This window comes from Anomaloglossus baeobatrachus, chromosome 1 (genome assembly GCF_048569485.1).
Source record: "Anomaloglossus baeobatrachus isolate aAnoBae1 chromosome 1, aAnoBae1.hap1, whole genome shotgun sequence".
NCBI classification, from domain to species: domain Eukaryota; kingdom Metazoa; phylum Chordata; class Amphibia; order Anura; family Aromobatidae; genus Anomaloglossus; species Anomaloglossus baeobatrachus.
In genome coordinates, this window is record NC_134353.1 from 664,649,150 (window position 1) to 664,666,579 (window position 17,430).

Genomic DNA, 17,430 nt, shown 5'->3' on the forward strand with positions numbered 1-17,430 from the left:
AAATGGAGTTGCCTTCTATTTTTGATAACCAGCCATGGTAAAACAGACAGCTGGGGCTGGTATTATGAGGCTGGGAAAGGCCACGGTTATTTGGCCCTTCCCAGCTGAAAAATAGCAGACCGCAGCCACCCCAGAAGTGGTAATATTTTTGGGGTTGATGTAAGCTGTGAATTGACAGCTGGCGTCAAGCCCACGGGGTAAGTAATGGAGAGTCGCTTATCAGAAACACTCATCACTAACCCGGTAAGTGTACAGTGTTACACCATAAAAAATATTTTTTTTTTAAATGTGTCTTGGGATCCCCTCTATAAACAGCCAAGATAAAGCAGACAGCGGAGGACTGCAGCTGTTTCTTTTACCTTGGCTGCTAAAAATAAAAATAAGGGTGATATTTATTCCCTATCCTTATTTGTTTGCAGGGCAATTGTCCTGCCCTTGCCCCCCCCCCTTTCCTTCCTTTTGTACAGCCCCGTAGCCCTTACTATGATCGTTTTAGAGTTCTATTTACCTCTATGGGGTGTGGGGTCCAGGGTCATGTCCGGGTACTAAACCAAATAACACCCCGGAGTAAGGCTGTAATGTTTTCACGTCCTGTTATTTTAGCACAATTGGCAGAACTTTGTTCTGATATAGTCCTGTGCTTTTATGATAGCATTATAATATATATATATATATATATACTAGAAGGTGGCCCGATTCTACGCATCGGGTATTCTAGAATTTACGTATTGTGTAGTTCATGTATGATTTTTGTTATATATATATATATATTTATATATATTTAGAGATGTTGTTGTGTGTAGTTACCAAGTGTTTGTGTAGGCGCTGTACATGTTCTGGGTGTTGTCTGGGTGTGGCGGGGGGTGAGAGCGGTGTTGTATGTGTGTTGCGTGTGTTGCGTTGTTTGTGGAGCGCTGTGTGTCTGTAGCGTTGTGTGTGTGTGTTGCGCGGTTTGTGTGTGTGTGGTGTGTTTTGGGGGGAGGTATGTTTTGTGCAATGTGTGTGTTGTGCGGTATGTGCGTATATTTGTGTGTGCCGCGGTGTTTGTGTGTTGGGTGTTGTGTGTGTGTGCAGCGTTGTCTGTGTGTGTGGGTGTCTGTGTAGGGCAGTTGTTTGTGGTTCCCAGTGTGTGTGTGTGTGGTGTGTTGTGCAGTGCGCGCGTGTGTGTGTGTGTGTGTGCATCAGCCTCTCTTCTCTCAGCCTACCTCACCCAGCCTCCCTCCTCCCAGCCTCCCTCAGCATCAGCCTCCCTCTCCCAGCCTCCCCAAGCATCAGCCTCCACCAGCATCAGCCTCTCTCCTTCCAGCCTCCCCCAGCATCAGCCTCCGCCAGCATCAGCCTCTCTCCTTCCAGCCTCCTCCAGCATCAGCCTCCCTCTCCCAGCCTTCCCCAGGATCAGCCTCTCTCCTCCCAGCCTCCGTCCTCCCAGCCTTCCCCAGCATCAGCTTTCCCCTCCCAGCCTCCCTCAGCATCAGCCTTCCCCATCATCAGCCTCTCTCCTCCCAGCCTCAGCCTCTCTCCTTCCAGCCTCCCCCAGCATCAGCCTCTCTCCTTCCAGCTTCCCTCAGCATCAGCCTCCCCTTCCCAGCCTTCCCCAGGATCAGCCTCTCTCCTCCCAGCCTCCTTCCTCCCAGCCTCCCCCTCCCAGCCTCCCTCAGCATCAGCCTTCCGCTCCAAGTCTCCCCCAGCATCAGTCTCCCCATGCATCAGCCTCCACCAGCATCAGCCTCTCTCCTTCCAGCCTCCCCCAGCATCAGCCTCCCCTTCCCAGCCTTCCCCAGGATCAGCCTCTCTCCTCCCAGCCTCCTTCCTCCCAGCCTCCCCCTCCCAGCCTCCCTCAGCATCAGCCTTCCGCTCCCAGTCTCCCCCAGCATCAGCCTCCCCAAGCATCAGCCTCCACCAGCATCAGCCTCTCTCCTTCCAGCCTCCCCCAGCATCAGCCTCTCTCCTTCCAGCCTCCCTCAGCATCAGCCTCCCGTTCCCAGCCTTTCCCAGGATCAGCCTCTCTCCTCCCAGCCTCCTTCCTCCCAGCCTCCCTCAGCATCAGCCTTCCCCTCCCAGTCTCCCCCAGCATCAGCCTCCCCCAGCATCAGCCTCCCCAAGCATCAGCCTCCACCAGCATTAGCCTCCACCAGCATTAGCCTCTCTCCTTCCAGCCTCCCCAAGCATCAGCCTCCACCAGCATCAGCCTCCCTCGTCCCAGCCTCCCCCTCCCAGCCTCCCCCAGCATCAGCCTCTCTCCTCCCAGCCTTCCCCATGATCAGCCTCTCTGCTCCCAGCCTCCTCCAGCACGCCGTGCTCCTCTGCCGACACTCACACACCCGATCGCATCCACTCACACACACCCGATCGCATCCACTCACACACACCCGATCGCATCCACTCACACACACCCGATCGCATCCACTCACACACAGCCGATCGCATCCACTCACACACAGCCGATCGCATCCACTCACACACACCCGATCGCATCCACTCACACACACCCGATCGCATCCACTCACACACACCCGATCGCATCCACTCACACACACAGACACTGACGATATCGCACATACGCGCTTATACTCACAACATCCGGAGGTATCACATGCTTCTGGCCATGTGATCCTCCCGCAGGTCCTGGAAGCTAACAGCACAGTACCGCCGCCGAGAAGCAAGCGATATCCCAGGATGTTGTGAGTATGTGGATGCGATGAGGTGTGTGTGAGTGTGATCTGATGTGTGTATGTGTGTGTGTGTGTGTGCTGTTATGTGTGTGTATGTTCCGCAGCTGCAGGACCTTGATGTGTGGATGCGATGTGATGTGTGTGTGAGGTGTGTGTGAGAGTGAGTGTGAGCCGGTGTACACTGGTAACTATGATACACATCGGGTAACTAAGGGACCTTAGTTACCCGATGTGTATAATGGTTACCAGCTTTCACGGCCTCCGTCAAGATCCCAGCATCGCAAGGTTATGTCTGGCGCTGCCGGGATCCTGACGCAGCCGGTGTAGAAGCAAGCGATATCCCAGCATGTTGTGATGTGTGAGGTGTGTGTGAGAGTGAGTGTGAGAGTGAGTGTGATCTGATGTGTGTGTGTACTCACCTGGGAGTCGCGGCTCCGTGTCAGTTGGGCCAGAGCGAGCGTGCATTGCGTGAGGGGGGCGGGGCCTGCAGAGAGCCGGGGCGAGAGGCCAATCCGTGTGGGGGGGCGGGGCCATGGTGAGCCCAGCGGCCAATCAGCTTTGTGTCACCGTAAGGACACAATTTCGGAGCATGACAGACAGACAGACAGACAGAATAAGGCAATTATATAGATATATATATATATATATATATATATATATATATATATATATATATATATATATATATATATATATATATATATAACCTATACATACATCCATTTTTCATCCATTTTTTTATTCACATTTGATTCTCTTCTGTTAAATTTCACCTTTCTTCACAGAGAGCTTTCAGTGCGTTGTGTCACAGTACCCATCTGTATGGGCGTAGGCTGGTCCTGGAGTGGGCAGATACAGAAGAAAGTGTGGAGACTCTGAGGAGAAAGACAGCTGAGCAATATCATGGTGAGTTGTCAGTGTTAGATTTAATTCATCCAGCAGTAGAAGTTGGGTGTAGGATCTCCGGTAGTTGCCATTGTACAGCAGGTGTGATGCGGCCAAAAGCCAGAATCATTGTGTAAGTTGCTACGGTTCTCACATACATTGCCTTTAATTTTACCATCAGAAAATGTTGTACTGTTTCAATCAGGTTTTTATGTTCTATGTGTGGTTTTTGTTTTGTTTTTGTTTTTTTTTTTTTTGTTATATATCTCTGTATTACAAAAAGTAAAAATCTTGCTGTTTTCACACTGGTCACTGAAGCCTCTCTAGACTCACTTTCTGAAAGCTCATATGTATATTAGCAGCAAAAGATTGACTAAGACCCTATCTTTTGTATTGAATCATCTAATGAGTGTGTGTGTAAAAGTCATTGCTAAAGGAGGGTGGAGGTGAGCTGTGACATTCGCTATTTTGAATGGTGGATACTGTATCATCTACTGTATATAGAGGTGTGATCGTCCATTGTAATCCTGTCTGTGATGATAATGAATCAACAAAAGGGTAAGCAGCACACCCTTAGGAATTAGTGTAGATTGAAGAGGGTTGTAATTCCTTTAGAACCAACCATTTAGTTCCTGTAAGACTGTAGCAAGAAGGAGACAGGAATTGCTCACCAGGAGGCACATAGAGATGCTTTTAAGAGAATTTTTATGGGACTCTCATGTCCATTAATAACGCTTTCTTGTCACACACTGCAAAAAGGATGTAGTATTGTGTCTGGGTTTGCCTTTTTTTGAGTAAGCCCTCCCGTACCCTGGATCTTCCAAATTTGTGTGCGGTGCCCTTTGCCTACATGTCTGATGAAATGTTGCACCACTTATTTTTTGTATGCACTTTGGTGTGATTAATGGATATGCGATACCCGTATTAAATTCTATTTAAAGAATCTCAACGCGCCTCTTGGTATGCCATTCCTACCTCCTTCCTGTGAGGATAAGGAGGCTGCTGAAAACTCTTCTATAAAGTGCAAAAAGTATTTGTAAAGATCCTTTATGATATGCTAATGAGGCCAGCGACTAGTCGCAAGGGCGTTATTTCCCTTGGCAAGTCAGCCCCCTTATCGTGTAAGCAGCACGCCACTGTGGGCGTGCTAACCTGCTGATGAATGCACAACCTCAGAGGCATTGGTCGCTCTCCCCTCTCTGCTGTCGCCGCGGCCGAAGCTGGTTTTCAGGTCAGTGCGCATAATCAGAAGTCCCTAAATTTCCGGTCATGCACACTACACCAGTTTGAAGCCGGGACAGGTACACCCAGCTTCATAATGCTCATGAACGGAAGTCCGAGAACTTCTGATCATGCACACGGAGTCGAAAACTAGCGATGGCAGCACAAAGGTTGTGCATTCTTTAACATGTCAGCACGCCACATGGTAAGGGGGCTGACTTGCCAAGGGAAGTAATACCCAGGGTACTAGTCCCTGGCCTCATTAGCATATCATAAAGGATGTTTAGAAATACTGTTTCTAACAATCTCTTTATCTATGCTACTATAGGCAGGGATTAGAAATATGCACCCAGAACTGCTCTTGATTCTGGGTGCCTACTGGACCTGACAGGTTCCCTTTAGGCTGACACTATCATCAGTTCCTTATAGGGTGCAACATGTATGGCAGCAGAGTCTCTGGCCGGGTGCCATCTGTATGTATGCACCTGTCATAAAAAACAGTACTATTGGTAGTGATTACATTTCAGCTCTTACCATTGGGATGGGGCAGTGCCCTATTGTTTAAAGTTAAAAATAATTCCTTTAACATAATAACCTGATTTAAACAAAATGGCATTTTCTGTAGAGCCATTCCTTTTTACTAAAATGATTAATTGTTAATGGCAAACCTCACAGTCATGAGCAATGAGTTTACATAGAACATCTAACAACGCCGCCACAACCATGATGGTTTGGAGGTTTGGGCGCATCACAGCTGCAATATGAGACCTTTTAAGAAGAATTTACATAAGACTTTTTATACTAAGGATGCAATTACAATAGACTTTATTCTAAGGATGCATTTAGAGGACACTATTTATTCTAAGGATGCATTTACATGAGATTTTTTTGACCATATGGTCAAAAACTGCATCAGGTGAGGATATTGTAATGATAGGATTCACCTATACAGGCCACACAACCAAAAATACATATCACAAAGCCGCAGTAAGTCACAGGAAAACCACATGCCATTTTTTGTTCCCGAATTTTATCGGAGTAGTTCTCATGTAAGTGCACTCTATATATTACAAAAGAGTCCAACCTGGCAACCGTTCTGCCTGGGAGCATTTGCAGGATACAAACTAGTAGAAGGAGCAATATTTTGCGCACATGATGACTTCTCCCCTAGTTTATGGTCTTCCTGACTTTTCATTATTTAGTTCCGTTATAGACTTTTTTTTAATTGAATAATATTGTTCAGTTATCTAAATTGTAGCATAGACTAGCCTTGTTTTCTTCTGTTTTCTCCCTCCTTTGCCCCTGGTCCTCTTCTCATCCCTTCCGCTGCTCCTTTGCTTTCATCTCTTTACAGTTGCATACTTTCACCCATCGCTCTCACTTTTCTTAACTTCCTAATTCTTGCATTCTTCCCCTCTTGCTCCGGCTATGTGCCTCTCCCCCTCCTTCCTTTTCTCTGTCAGCAACTGTGTCTCCTAGCAGGTTAATTAGTATTGACTAGTTTTCTGCATTCTGTAAACATGTCAGTCAGTGGGGCCTCCCACTCCATCCTCAAAGGAGGGAACTTCCCTGGAGAAGACAGCAGGGCAACAGTGAGAAATAATGCCGGGGATTTGGGGAATATAGCTGTGCCACTCATCCAGGCAGTCGCCCTCCAGTGCATGAGATACTTAAACACGTCTTTTGCCTGGGGAGGGGGATTCATGGGAGCTTTTTGTCATGCATACATGTGCGTGTATAATATATATAAATGTCACACTGACCTGGTTTTGTCATGGAAAGCTTTTCTTGAATATTCCGGCTGACCACAATCCCGCATATACATGAACATCTTCTCTGAAACCTTAAGTTGATCAGTCTCTCAACTTGTTTGATTTTTCGTCTCCCTCATACAGGTTTGCCGAAAAAGAAGAAGAAATCCTCTGCCCTGATGGAGGATTTTATGGGGATCTTAGAGCCGGATGATGTGGATGAGTAAGATGTAAGGCTTATGGTTTTCCTGACAGCATCTTAATGCATTTAGGGAGGGAGATGCTGCGTCCACTTTCTCCTGCATTCTCTATCCTGCACATAAAAACAAAATGCCAGCCTGTAAATACGACATGCCATGGTGCATTTTTTTTGCCACTGTCTGTTCCATAAGTATATAATATATCTGTACATGACTCATCCGATTGATTTGTTCCCGTGGCGCTTTTTTTTTTTAATCTTTAGTGTGATGTTTTTATATTGCACTAGTGCTGTATGGCGTTAATATATAAATCTGGTTATATTTGTATACAAAAGCCTTTTTCTACCTTTATGCATGCCCATGCTGACAGGTGGTGTTGGCACATAGGGCAGGTAGCAAGGAAAACCTGGTTGAGCTACAGCTTTCTGCTTGGACAGATGAAATGGGACGATGCCCCCCTTTTCCTCCCCTTGGGCACCATGTGATTGACACTTACAAATGACCCAGCTGAGCGCGCAGCGCTGTGACCGAGCCGCTCCTCCCAGACTGCCAGCGTTTTGTCATCTCATTACCAGCCGTCCCCTGATTCCACTCAGCCGAGAGAACCTTTAATACCAGCAATCTCTGTGTAACACAGTGGCCAGATGGGCTCCTCTCCCCCTTCTCACCAAGTGCAGCCTCCCTCCTCTGGATACCCATTCTGTCCATCGTTTGTATTTGCTCTCTCTCGTTTCTCAGGATCTCCTCCCCCTCTTCTTATATTCAGTTCTTTTCTCGTCTGCACTGCACTTGTACATTTTCTCTATTCCTTCTCCAGCTAATTATTCCTTTTCCCTTTTCTCTCTTTCATCCACATTTGCCTATTTGCCCCTACCCCTTATTGGACTTGCTCTAATATTTCAATGCGTGTAGAATGCCATGATGCCACGTTCTTCATGCATTCACAATGTCTTGTCACATACCGGTGTACTGCATGTTTGGCAGGCGCATCACTCTGCTCTCAAATATGTGTGCCAACTACTAATTTTCATTTGGTATTATATTTTGTTCTTACCCTTTTTTTTTTTTCCCCCCAACACATAGGATTCCTCGTATTTGATGCCATTGTTATGACATCTCTGGGGTGACTGTGACCCCATTTCAAAGCCTTTATTGGACACTGATGGAATTGTCTGACTTGCGGACCGCTGCATTGTACAGTTTGACTTTTAATACAAGGAGCCATTTTATACCAGAAAACTGTTCTTACCTGCAACTTGCCATCAATGGACTTTTTTTTTCGGAAGGTTTTAAAGATAAAAACCTTAAAGCGCTATCAGGAGAGCAGTAATGGTGACTGGCAACATTTGTTCTGTTAAAGGGATAAGTATATCCCAAGATGGTTCAACAAGGGTGAGGCATTGCACTTCAGTGCATTATGGGACATGGCGGCTCTCTAAAAGAAGTTCTCCCTGACACACAGAGAGAGTCATGGGTCCTATAAATCATATTTAATCCATGGAAGGTAGGCCCAGGGGGGCTATTAGAAGGCCTGCTTGTTTAATTAAAAGTCCCGTTTTCCATATTTATGGTTCTTCGTTCTGTTAAATATTAACAGCATGTAAAAAAAAAAAAAAAAGATCTGAAGATGTAAAGGACCCAGTGAATATGTAGAGCCATAGATGTATAGGTGATGGATAAAAACGCGTGTGAGTGTGTATATGTGAGTGTGTGTATATAATATGTATATATATAATATTAAAATATATATATATATATATATATATATATATATATATATATACATACACACGCATGTATCTATATATAAAATGGGACATATATGTAATATACACATGCAGGTGTATGTATATAAAATGTGACTATATTTATATATATATGTGTATGTATGTATGTATATGTGTATATTTTCTTATTCATTTACTTCTTTCCTATTAATTGCACACTGTATGTGTGTATGTATATGTGTGTGTATATATAATATATATATATATATATATATATATATCTATATATTTATATATAATATATATTAAAAATGTGTGTGTATATGGGTATACATATACTGTATGTGTGTGTGTGTGTGTGTATATATATATATATATATATATATATATATATATATATATACCAAATATCCACAACCACTAGTTTTAATATAGTGTGCAATTACTAGGAAAGAAAAAATTCCCGTCAGCAAAGTACTAGTAGGTACTAGTGTTGGGGCTGTACCCTTATGCAGACTGTCTAGGGTTAATTCCAGGGTTGTGGGGCAGTGTGAAGATGTTAACGCAATGTGACATTTGTGAAATTGAGCCTCAGCGTTGCCACGGTGACAGCCGGACCGCCATGCTGCCTGATGAGATGTTAAATGGTTTTGGCCTCCTGTCAGTGCGAAACCCTTTCCCCAGGGTGGGGCGGCTGCTCAAGGGACCCTTCACTTCATCCCTGCTCATCCAAAAACAGGCAAAGGTGATGTCCGGCAATGGATAGGGTACTATTTATATCTAGGCTACCGGCTTTACAATTTATATGTAGTAGCCCATTGCGAGTATTGGGAGTGCACCCCCATCCTTTTTATCTTCTATGTGCACCAACACACAATTAGTCATAGATGTCATTTCACATATACAGTGTGCGTTCAACTTCATAATACTTTCCTTTTTCTAGACACTATACCGTCAAGCTTGGTTATTGATGCAGTAGCCTAGAGACAATCTTCCACAAGGCACTAAGAGTCTTGGCAGTTTGTAGACTGTGATCTTTGTACTAAATGTTTCATAAATTTTATAGAAAACTTTATTTTTTACTGGATCGGTAAATAAAAATAAGTTGATTGGTATGGGTAAAATGAACTGTATGAACTCCATTGTGCAGCAGGCTTTAGCTCAGTGTTGTATGATATAGTATTTTTTTTTCCCATTCCATTGGTCCCATAGAAGTGTAAATGGTCCATTTTCTTCAACCCTGTCTCCTAATATCTTAACAATTTCATCACAAAAAATGCAATAAATATGGTGATTTTAAATATTATAACATCTTTGTTTCTATGCTGTTAATTTCTATAAATATTTATTTAGTGGAATGAGTGCAGTTTTGTTGTTACAATCTTCCAAATCTCCTTCCTAACCCTAGAGAAATGATAAAATGCTGGCTTCCTGCAGCTGCCACTAGAGGGTACTTCGGAGCTTGCAGAGTACGACCATTGAAATCCATTATAAAGCAGTCTCTAGTCGCACCTCTGTGTAAAAGAAAGGGAGCTCTGACTATTGCAAAATAGATTGAAGAGGTTAACCAGGCTTACTATATTGATCACCTATCTTCCGTATAGCACATCAATATCATATTAGTGTGGGTTTGACATCTGGCACCCCATGTTCAGCAGTTTTCAGCTCCAGCGGTGACTGGGGCTTAAACAGAACAGCTTTATAGTGGCAATTCGTGCGTACTGCAGCTCACCTATTGAAGGGGTTGTCCACTACTAAGACAACCCTTTCTGATTCCATGTTTCCCCCAGGTGAAATAATAAAGCCTAAACTCATCTCCCGTACCGGGGCAGTTACAAGTGGTGTCTGGGCTCATGTGGGGTTGGGACACCACACGAGCCACGCATCCAATCTGCACTGGCTTTTGTCTCCCTGACTTCAGGGCAAACGAGGTAATCAACAGGAAGTGAGAGCTGTAGCTGGCTGCGCTCACTTCCTGTTGATTGCTCATTTGGTCTGAATTCGGGGAGAAGGAACCGGCACTGATTGGCCTCGCTTGACGTCACAACCCCACGTGAGGCCCGGCACCGCGAGCCCGGACACCGCTGGAACGGCACCAGTACGGGAAAGGAGTCTACACTTTATTATTTCACCTGGGATAATGTGGAATCAGAAGAGGTTGTCCTAGTAGTGGACAACCCCTTTAAGTAAAAATGATCTTTGTAGCTGAAAACAGGTGACCATTTGATTGCCTTCTACAAATCTGATATTGTTTACCTATATTGTATTTTGCAGCTATTTCTTTCTGATTTTCTAATAGTTTCCTTGTGCAGTTGTATTAGCAATATACACTTTATTCCTGTAAGTTCTGTACACCAGCGTGTATGCTTCATGGCAACTGAAGTGGATAGGAATCAATTGACAGAAATCTCAGATTGTGTCTACCAAAAGTAAGTAATGATGTTCACACCCCAACCTGCACAGCCCGAGTGACATAGGAGGCGGTGTAGTTATGGTCCCAATAAAAAATATTGTGTAATGGGTGACCTTTAGGTTATATATTTCGGGGTAACCATTACAAACCTCACTGTATATTATAGCAGATACATACTGAGATTCTATATGAGGTTTCCTTTTCTAGTGAAAATCATGTTGTACTGCTAGATCTATCAAAATGTGTGGCTTCTAATTAAAAGGTTTGTCTAGAACTAGTTTGCTGTGTTTTTAACATAGCGCCACACCTTTTTACAGTTCGTCTATAATATTGCAGCTCAACCACATTTCCTCAAGAAGCAGAGCTACAATGCCACAAAGTTGCCTTGTTTTTCTAATCTTAGATAATCTTTTTAAGGACTCGCTCACATTTGTGTATAACTGAGACTTTATCGGATAGCATTCGGCCCAATGTTATACTACAGAGCTATGCCGACTATCGGTTTTTTTTTTCTCATGCATATTTAGCATGAGAAAAAAATTGGAATATTCTGCGTTTGGCAGCATATCTTGGCTCATGCACACCCATACAATGTAAGTCATACCCATGCCCATATAAGTCTATGGGTGCATGCGAAATATCGGACCTCAATACAGTCCGATATACGCTGTGACAGATAATGGAGAAGATGGAGAGATTAATATCTCCATCTTCTCCGCGCCTGTGATCCGATTTTCGCCCATCAAGGGAATCTGATAACAGTAGAATGACACTCCACAGAATTTGAGCTGAGTGTCATTAGCATATCGCATCTGATTCTGTCGCATGAGAGCATCATTGGATGCTAGATGCAAATATGAGTGACCCCTAAGGGCTAAAGTACCCCACCCCTTTACCAAGTAGGGTCCTTTCTACCATGGCATTTTTTGCAGCAATTTTTTGTGATTTCTCTATTCAGCTTTTGGCCATTTAGCTTGTACAGGTAACATTAGGCCTTTAAGGATACATCTTCTGCAGATATCATTGTGAGGTCTATACATTTAACACCAAAAGCTTAATTAAATTCTGTGGGTTGGATACAGGGAAGGGTTAAAACTGGATAAATTTCACAGCAAAAATAAATGTTTTAGTTCCTTCTTTTTCTTATTTATTTAATCTGTCAGTAGCGCCATAGCAAATTGCAAAAACTGACCATGTATGTGCGTGAACATACCAGTAAAACCCGACACCTGGTAGACAGGACTACCAAAGAAATGACAAATGACTGGTAGCAGCAGAAAATGTGTGTCCTACACCCTAGTCATGAAAACATGGCAGAATTATAGCTCCAACGCTGTATAAGCATGTATGGTTTTGTGAGCCTGTTAACTCCTTCACCACTGAATGGCAAAATAAGAACAGTTTGTAATCTACAGGTGCAAACTCTTTTTATTTACGGGAGAATAATCCTGCAGAATGACTTAACTATTTGAGTGGCACTTGTGCATCCGTTTTACATTTGTATCAGTCGATTCCCCTCCCCACCCCCAAGGCTCATTTTTTTTATGCAGTTGTTCCTTTAAAATACAAATCCTGATGTAGAATAAAATCGCAATAACCATATGCAAATGTGGTGAGCGGAACGCAGCGTGTAAATCAGAGGAGAGAAGAGCCAGAAGCAATAGGGAGCGGGAGAGAGAAGGAGGGGGGTGACCTGGGGTTAATCAGTTTTACTGCTCAGTGAGAGAAAGCTGAGCGAGGAGAAGGGGGGTGGACGAGGGATGGAAGCCAGAGACAAGAAAGAGAAGGAATAAGACCAGCCAGAAAGGCAGCAAAGAACAGGTAGGTATAGAGAAATAGCGGAAACTGTACAGTGGCATTAATGTGGAGATTGTGCTACTTGTTAGTTAACTAACTGAAAAACAAATTAACAATGAATAATTCAAAGCTTTCATCAAAGGTAATGGAGTAAAATGATGTGAAAGATAGAAAAAAAAATAAAATATGAAAGAAATGGACAGGGACAAGCTGTAAAATAACCATCTAGTGAAGAACATAAAGAAAAACACGTTGAGAACAGAGGTGAATACTTGGAATAAGATTGCAACGGAGAGGCAAACAATATACCTTCTACTATTGATGGAGTATATAAAGAATCTTAAGGCTGAGAAAGGGATTGTTAGCATGGCTGTATTCAGTACATTACATAGAAAAAAATTGGCAACCGCTACCAACCTATATGCACCATGACAATAGCCCAATAGGCCTTATGTGAGCAATAAAAATGATTGGAAGAAGACCATGATATGATGTGGGATAATGTGCTGGACAACACATCTACAAAGAAAATTTCTAAAAAAATGTTTTTCCTGCTGCTATAAAATACACATACATACAAAATATTTAACCTTTGCCACCACTGCTAGGCACAGGCTTAAATGGCGGTGTATAGAGCAACTATATATATGTGTGTGTTTTGGATTCCGTATGAAAAGACGTGTGCGTCATCATCATGTGTCTCCCCCGATTCCTTGTCTAATCAAAGCCGGAGGGATTAACACTATCTGGAAGTGCTTCTGCTACAGATCTTGGCTGAAAAGAATGCTTTGTTTATTAAGAAGTGGCAGGATGGGACAGATCCCCTTCCCCAAGGGGCATGTGAATTACAACTGTCCTCACTTTCAAAAGATGTTAAAAGATGTGCAAAATATCAGCCTGTATAAGCTCCATCATTCTACTTCATTCTCTCGGGGCAGCATGATAAAGTTTACAGCTTATGGGTCTTCAACCAGGAGCGAGACATATTTACTCACCTGATGTGGAATCTCATCCCTGTCAATAAAAACCAGACATTTGGATCACTGATCACAGTATTTGAGTTGCATACGTGACTGAGCAGCCCCTTACAGTAGAATATCAGATGTTCCTAACATCCTTGTATTAGATGTTAAGTTTGGGTTTTCCCAGGGTGTTTTGATTACTATTGTAATAAGTTCCTTTGTATACTTGTTAAGTACTTCCAAAATGCGTTTCACCAGTAAAGACTGCTTTGACAAAACTCTGCAATTTTTTTATGTCCTTAGCCAAAAATATTACATTAAAAACACCCATTGGAATCCCAGCAGGCAGCATTGAATTTCCTAACATGCGACTAAGTCATTATTTTCTAAAGTTCATACTGGTTTTCCAGGAACAATATGATTTATTTTCTTTAACAATTAAGTTTTTTTCATTTCAGATATTTAAAATGATGTTTGTATGTATGTGTGTATAGATAGATAGGTGTGTGTGTGTGTGTGTGTGTGTGTGTGTGTGTGTGTGTGTGTGTGTGTATAATATATATTCGCATGAAGAGGCTTTCTCCATACACTCGCGATGTGACTGTTTTCATCAGGAAAGCTTGTCTTTGCAATGTATGGTATTAGGATCACTAAGAAAAGGGCAATTTTTACAGACATAAAATTGAAAAGCACTTTTTACTTTTTAGAAATATGAAGGAAGACAAATATTTTTCCTGAGGTATTCCATAATAGGCCTCATTCCTATTTACACAAATTACACCTTCCTGTAAAGGGTTAGTTCCAACATAACTAATGGGTTAAATAATCAATTTGCATTTTATTATTAAAAATCCGTACTCTCCTCAAGAATGGAGTGTTTTTTACGCTTTGTGGTTTCATGCCCGTTTTCTAGGTTATAGGCCATCACTGCACTGTAGCACTGCTGGACAAGCATATGCAGTTCTTACAAGCTCTTTATTTATGGCACTTGTGAGCGCTGATCTAAAGCTGGTTGGAGGACACAGACCAGCTTTAAAGGAAGCCAAGCAGATTGATATTTAGCTTTGTGAGGAAAGATTCAGTATGACTTGTGCTTTATTGATTTACACCTCTGCTCTTTCTAGGATTTTTTTTGTCCAGTGGGCGGTCCTATCAGTGATTGAAAGCTTTCTTTGTATAAGTTTTGGTACAGAGGTGGTTGTCAATCTCCATATGCACACTTAAAGCTGTCAATCACTGATTGGACCGCCCACTGGACCAAAAATCTAGAAAGAGTAGAGGATTAAATGATGTATGGGTTATATTCAATGTTTTTTGGTTTTTTTTTTTTACAGAAATACTGTATATAACAACCAGTTTAGCTCCCCCTGCTCTATAGCGTGATGCCTACAGATTGGACTACGTTTTCATGGTGACAGATTTCCTTAATGCCTCTGGTTGCAGCTTCAGAAAGTGCACTATTCGGGCCAGTGGGTCAACCCTGCCATTGTTCCAAATTGTCCATGTTAAGGAGTGCACTACCCCTGGCTAACAGGAGGCACAAGAGTGATTTGCTCCTCAAGATGAAACATGAGAACCCCATTAAAAGGAACCTGTCAGGTCAAAAAAGCGTTATAACCTACAAGCAGGAGCATGTGTGAGCTAGTAATGACGTTTTAATAAAATAACGTTTTATTACTTACATATTTTCTATGTAAATGTGCAGGGGCTGTAGCCCCATGGGCGTCGCATCGTCCTGTGGGCATTTGAATGCTTTCCATGGTGTGGGCGTGATACCATTGATTTACATTAGCAACGTCACGTCTGCACCTTCAGAATCCCGCGCATGCATGCTTACCATTCTCGCCATCTTCTCCTCCTGGTGATTACTTGCCGGGTTCAGGCGCGCGCTGCGTATGACCGGAACCGCAGGAGTCCTCTCAGCATGCGCAGTGCGCATCTGAAGCCGATAAGCAAACACCAGGATGAGAAGACGGCGAGAATGGTAAGCGCGCACGCGCGGGGTTCTGAAGGTGCAGACGTAACGTCGCTAATGTAAATCCATAGTATCACGCCCACAGGGCGATACGACGCCCATGGGGCTAAAGAACTCATTTACATAGGGAATATGTAAGTAATAAAACGTTATTTTATTACTTTCATATTACACATTATTACAACACAGGGATGGTTAGGAGGGGCTTACTAGCTCACACAGGCTCCTGCTTGTAGGTTATAACGCTTTTTTGACACGTTCCCTTTAATAGTCTTTCATTGTAATTCTATACATTTGGCTTAGAGCAGAGGTCCCCAACCTGTGGCTTGGGAGCTACATGTGTCTAATGGGCCCATGATGTGTAGCTCGCAGCTCTCTTCCAGCTTGGTGCATTAATGTGCCGCCCCCGTGGAAGCAGCCGAGCTGCTCGGATCCGGGTTTGCTGTGGCTCGAGGGTCTCCGGACCCGGGGTCGTGCGGCAACTCAAATGAAAGGGGGTATTTACAGGGGAATTGATTCATAGTTCGTGACACCACCCGTGGTGTACGGTAATTTGGGGAGTACCGCCACTGCCGTTGGGAGTACCCGGGGTGATGGAGTGGGGAAGCAAGGTGTCGTAGCCCTCCACATGTAGGGGAGATGCCCCGGGACTCGGTGTGGGGTGCCGTGGGAAGCAGGGGTCACTCTCGTACTCTGTCAATAAGCAGGCGCTGACAACCAAGTAAACCAACTCTCTGGGAGCCGCTGAGGGGAGCTCGTCCAGGTCCCGTCCCCTATAGTGTTGCCTGGTGATCCTTGACCTGCCTCCTAGCACTAAGTTAAACTTCAACGTGGTGGCCCAGTAGTATGGAACTTGCCGGACCCCGCTCCCCACTGTGGTTAAGTGTGGGGGCTTGCTCTTAGGGCTCACGCTTGGGATTTTCTCGACAGTTTTAGATTGGAAATTCCTATCCCCATCGTTGCGCTAATTCCTCGATTTTGGAGCGGGTGGGAACGGATCATAAAGGCTCCGTTCTCCTCAGGTGAATTGTCAGGTTGCCTGCGGCTACTCCCCGACCTAGGGTCAGTGTACCCCGTCATGCCTTCGGTTCCGGACCGGTGATAGTGCTAGGCTGCCGGCTGTCCTCGTCGACAGGTCCAGGCACCTTGCCACAATCCCCTGCGACCAGGGTTCCAACTCCTCTAGGCCCAGACCACCGTCTGCAACCTAGATAGCTTCTCTAGGAGCCACCGCTCCCGACCTCCTCTCACTCTCTCTGACTACCACTCTACTCTGACTACACTCCTCACCTCCCCTCCCTGACCCCCCAGGTGGGCGACTATTCCACTCAAGCCGTCCACTGGTGTGCCTGGTGGGTGTGGTGCAGGGTGTGTCTAGAATATGATTTGCTGTTGGAGGCAACACTATTTAGCTAGGGACCCAGAATCATGAGGGACTTTGAATACTTCACGGAAAGGCAGTTTGTGCAGTACCCTGTGATGACCTGATAATGTGACACCCCTGGACTAACACCAAGTCTAACAAATAGCTTTGAAGAGCAGGTCTCCAGATGGTGACTTTTGTGACTAGTCCCTTTATAGATGTGTAGATTCTAATGTTTGTAGGCTGGGAACCCCGGGGTGTATATACACTGCATCGGTGAATTTTCTGTGGGAAAGCTTCGGCTGGCATACTGGTAATGGGAACTCTGGGTGTCAGCTGGATGAGGCTCGTGACCCTCTCTTAGAGCTGATTGTAGTAACCTGTTGTTCTACTAATCCAAACCTGGATAGCCATTGGTTGTGATGGTGAGCCAGTATTTTTTTTTTCTTTTTCTTTTAGATCTA

The 17,430-nt window shown here is 44.1% G+C and overlaps 1 protein-coding gene across 2 annotated transcripts in view; it reads left to right on the plus strand.

Moving 5' to 3' along the window:
• Positions 1-9,765, plus strand: part of RBM19 (RNA binding motif protein 19) — a 146,698-nt gene extending 136,933 nt beyond the window's left edge. For both annotated transcript variants that reach the window (XM_075320009.1, XM_075320010.1), the window contains 3 exons: positions 3,458-3,578; positions 6,674-6,759; positions 7,813-9,765. In XM_075320009.1, coding sequence (XP_075176124.1) covers positions 3,458-3,578; positions 6,674-6,756 — 204 coding nt within the window. In that variant the 3' untranslated portion in view covers positions 6,757-6,759; positions 7,813-9,765. The remainder of the gene's footprint in view (positions 1-3,457; positions 3,579-6,673; positions 6,760-7,812) is intronic.
• The last annotated feature ends 7,665 nt before the right edge of the window (positions 9,766-17,430 follow it).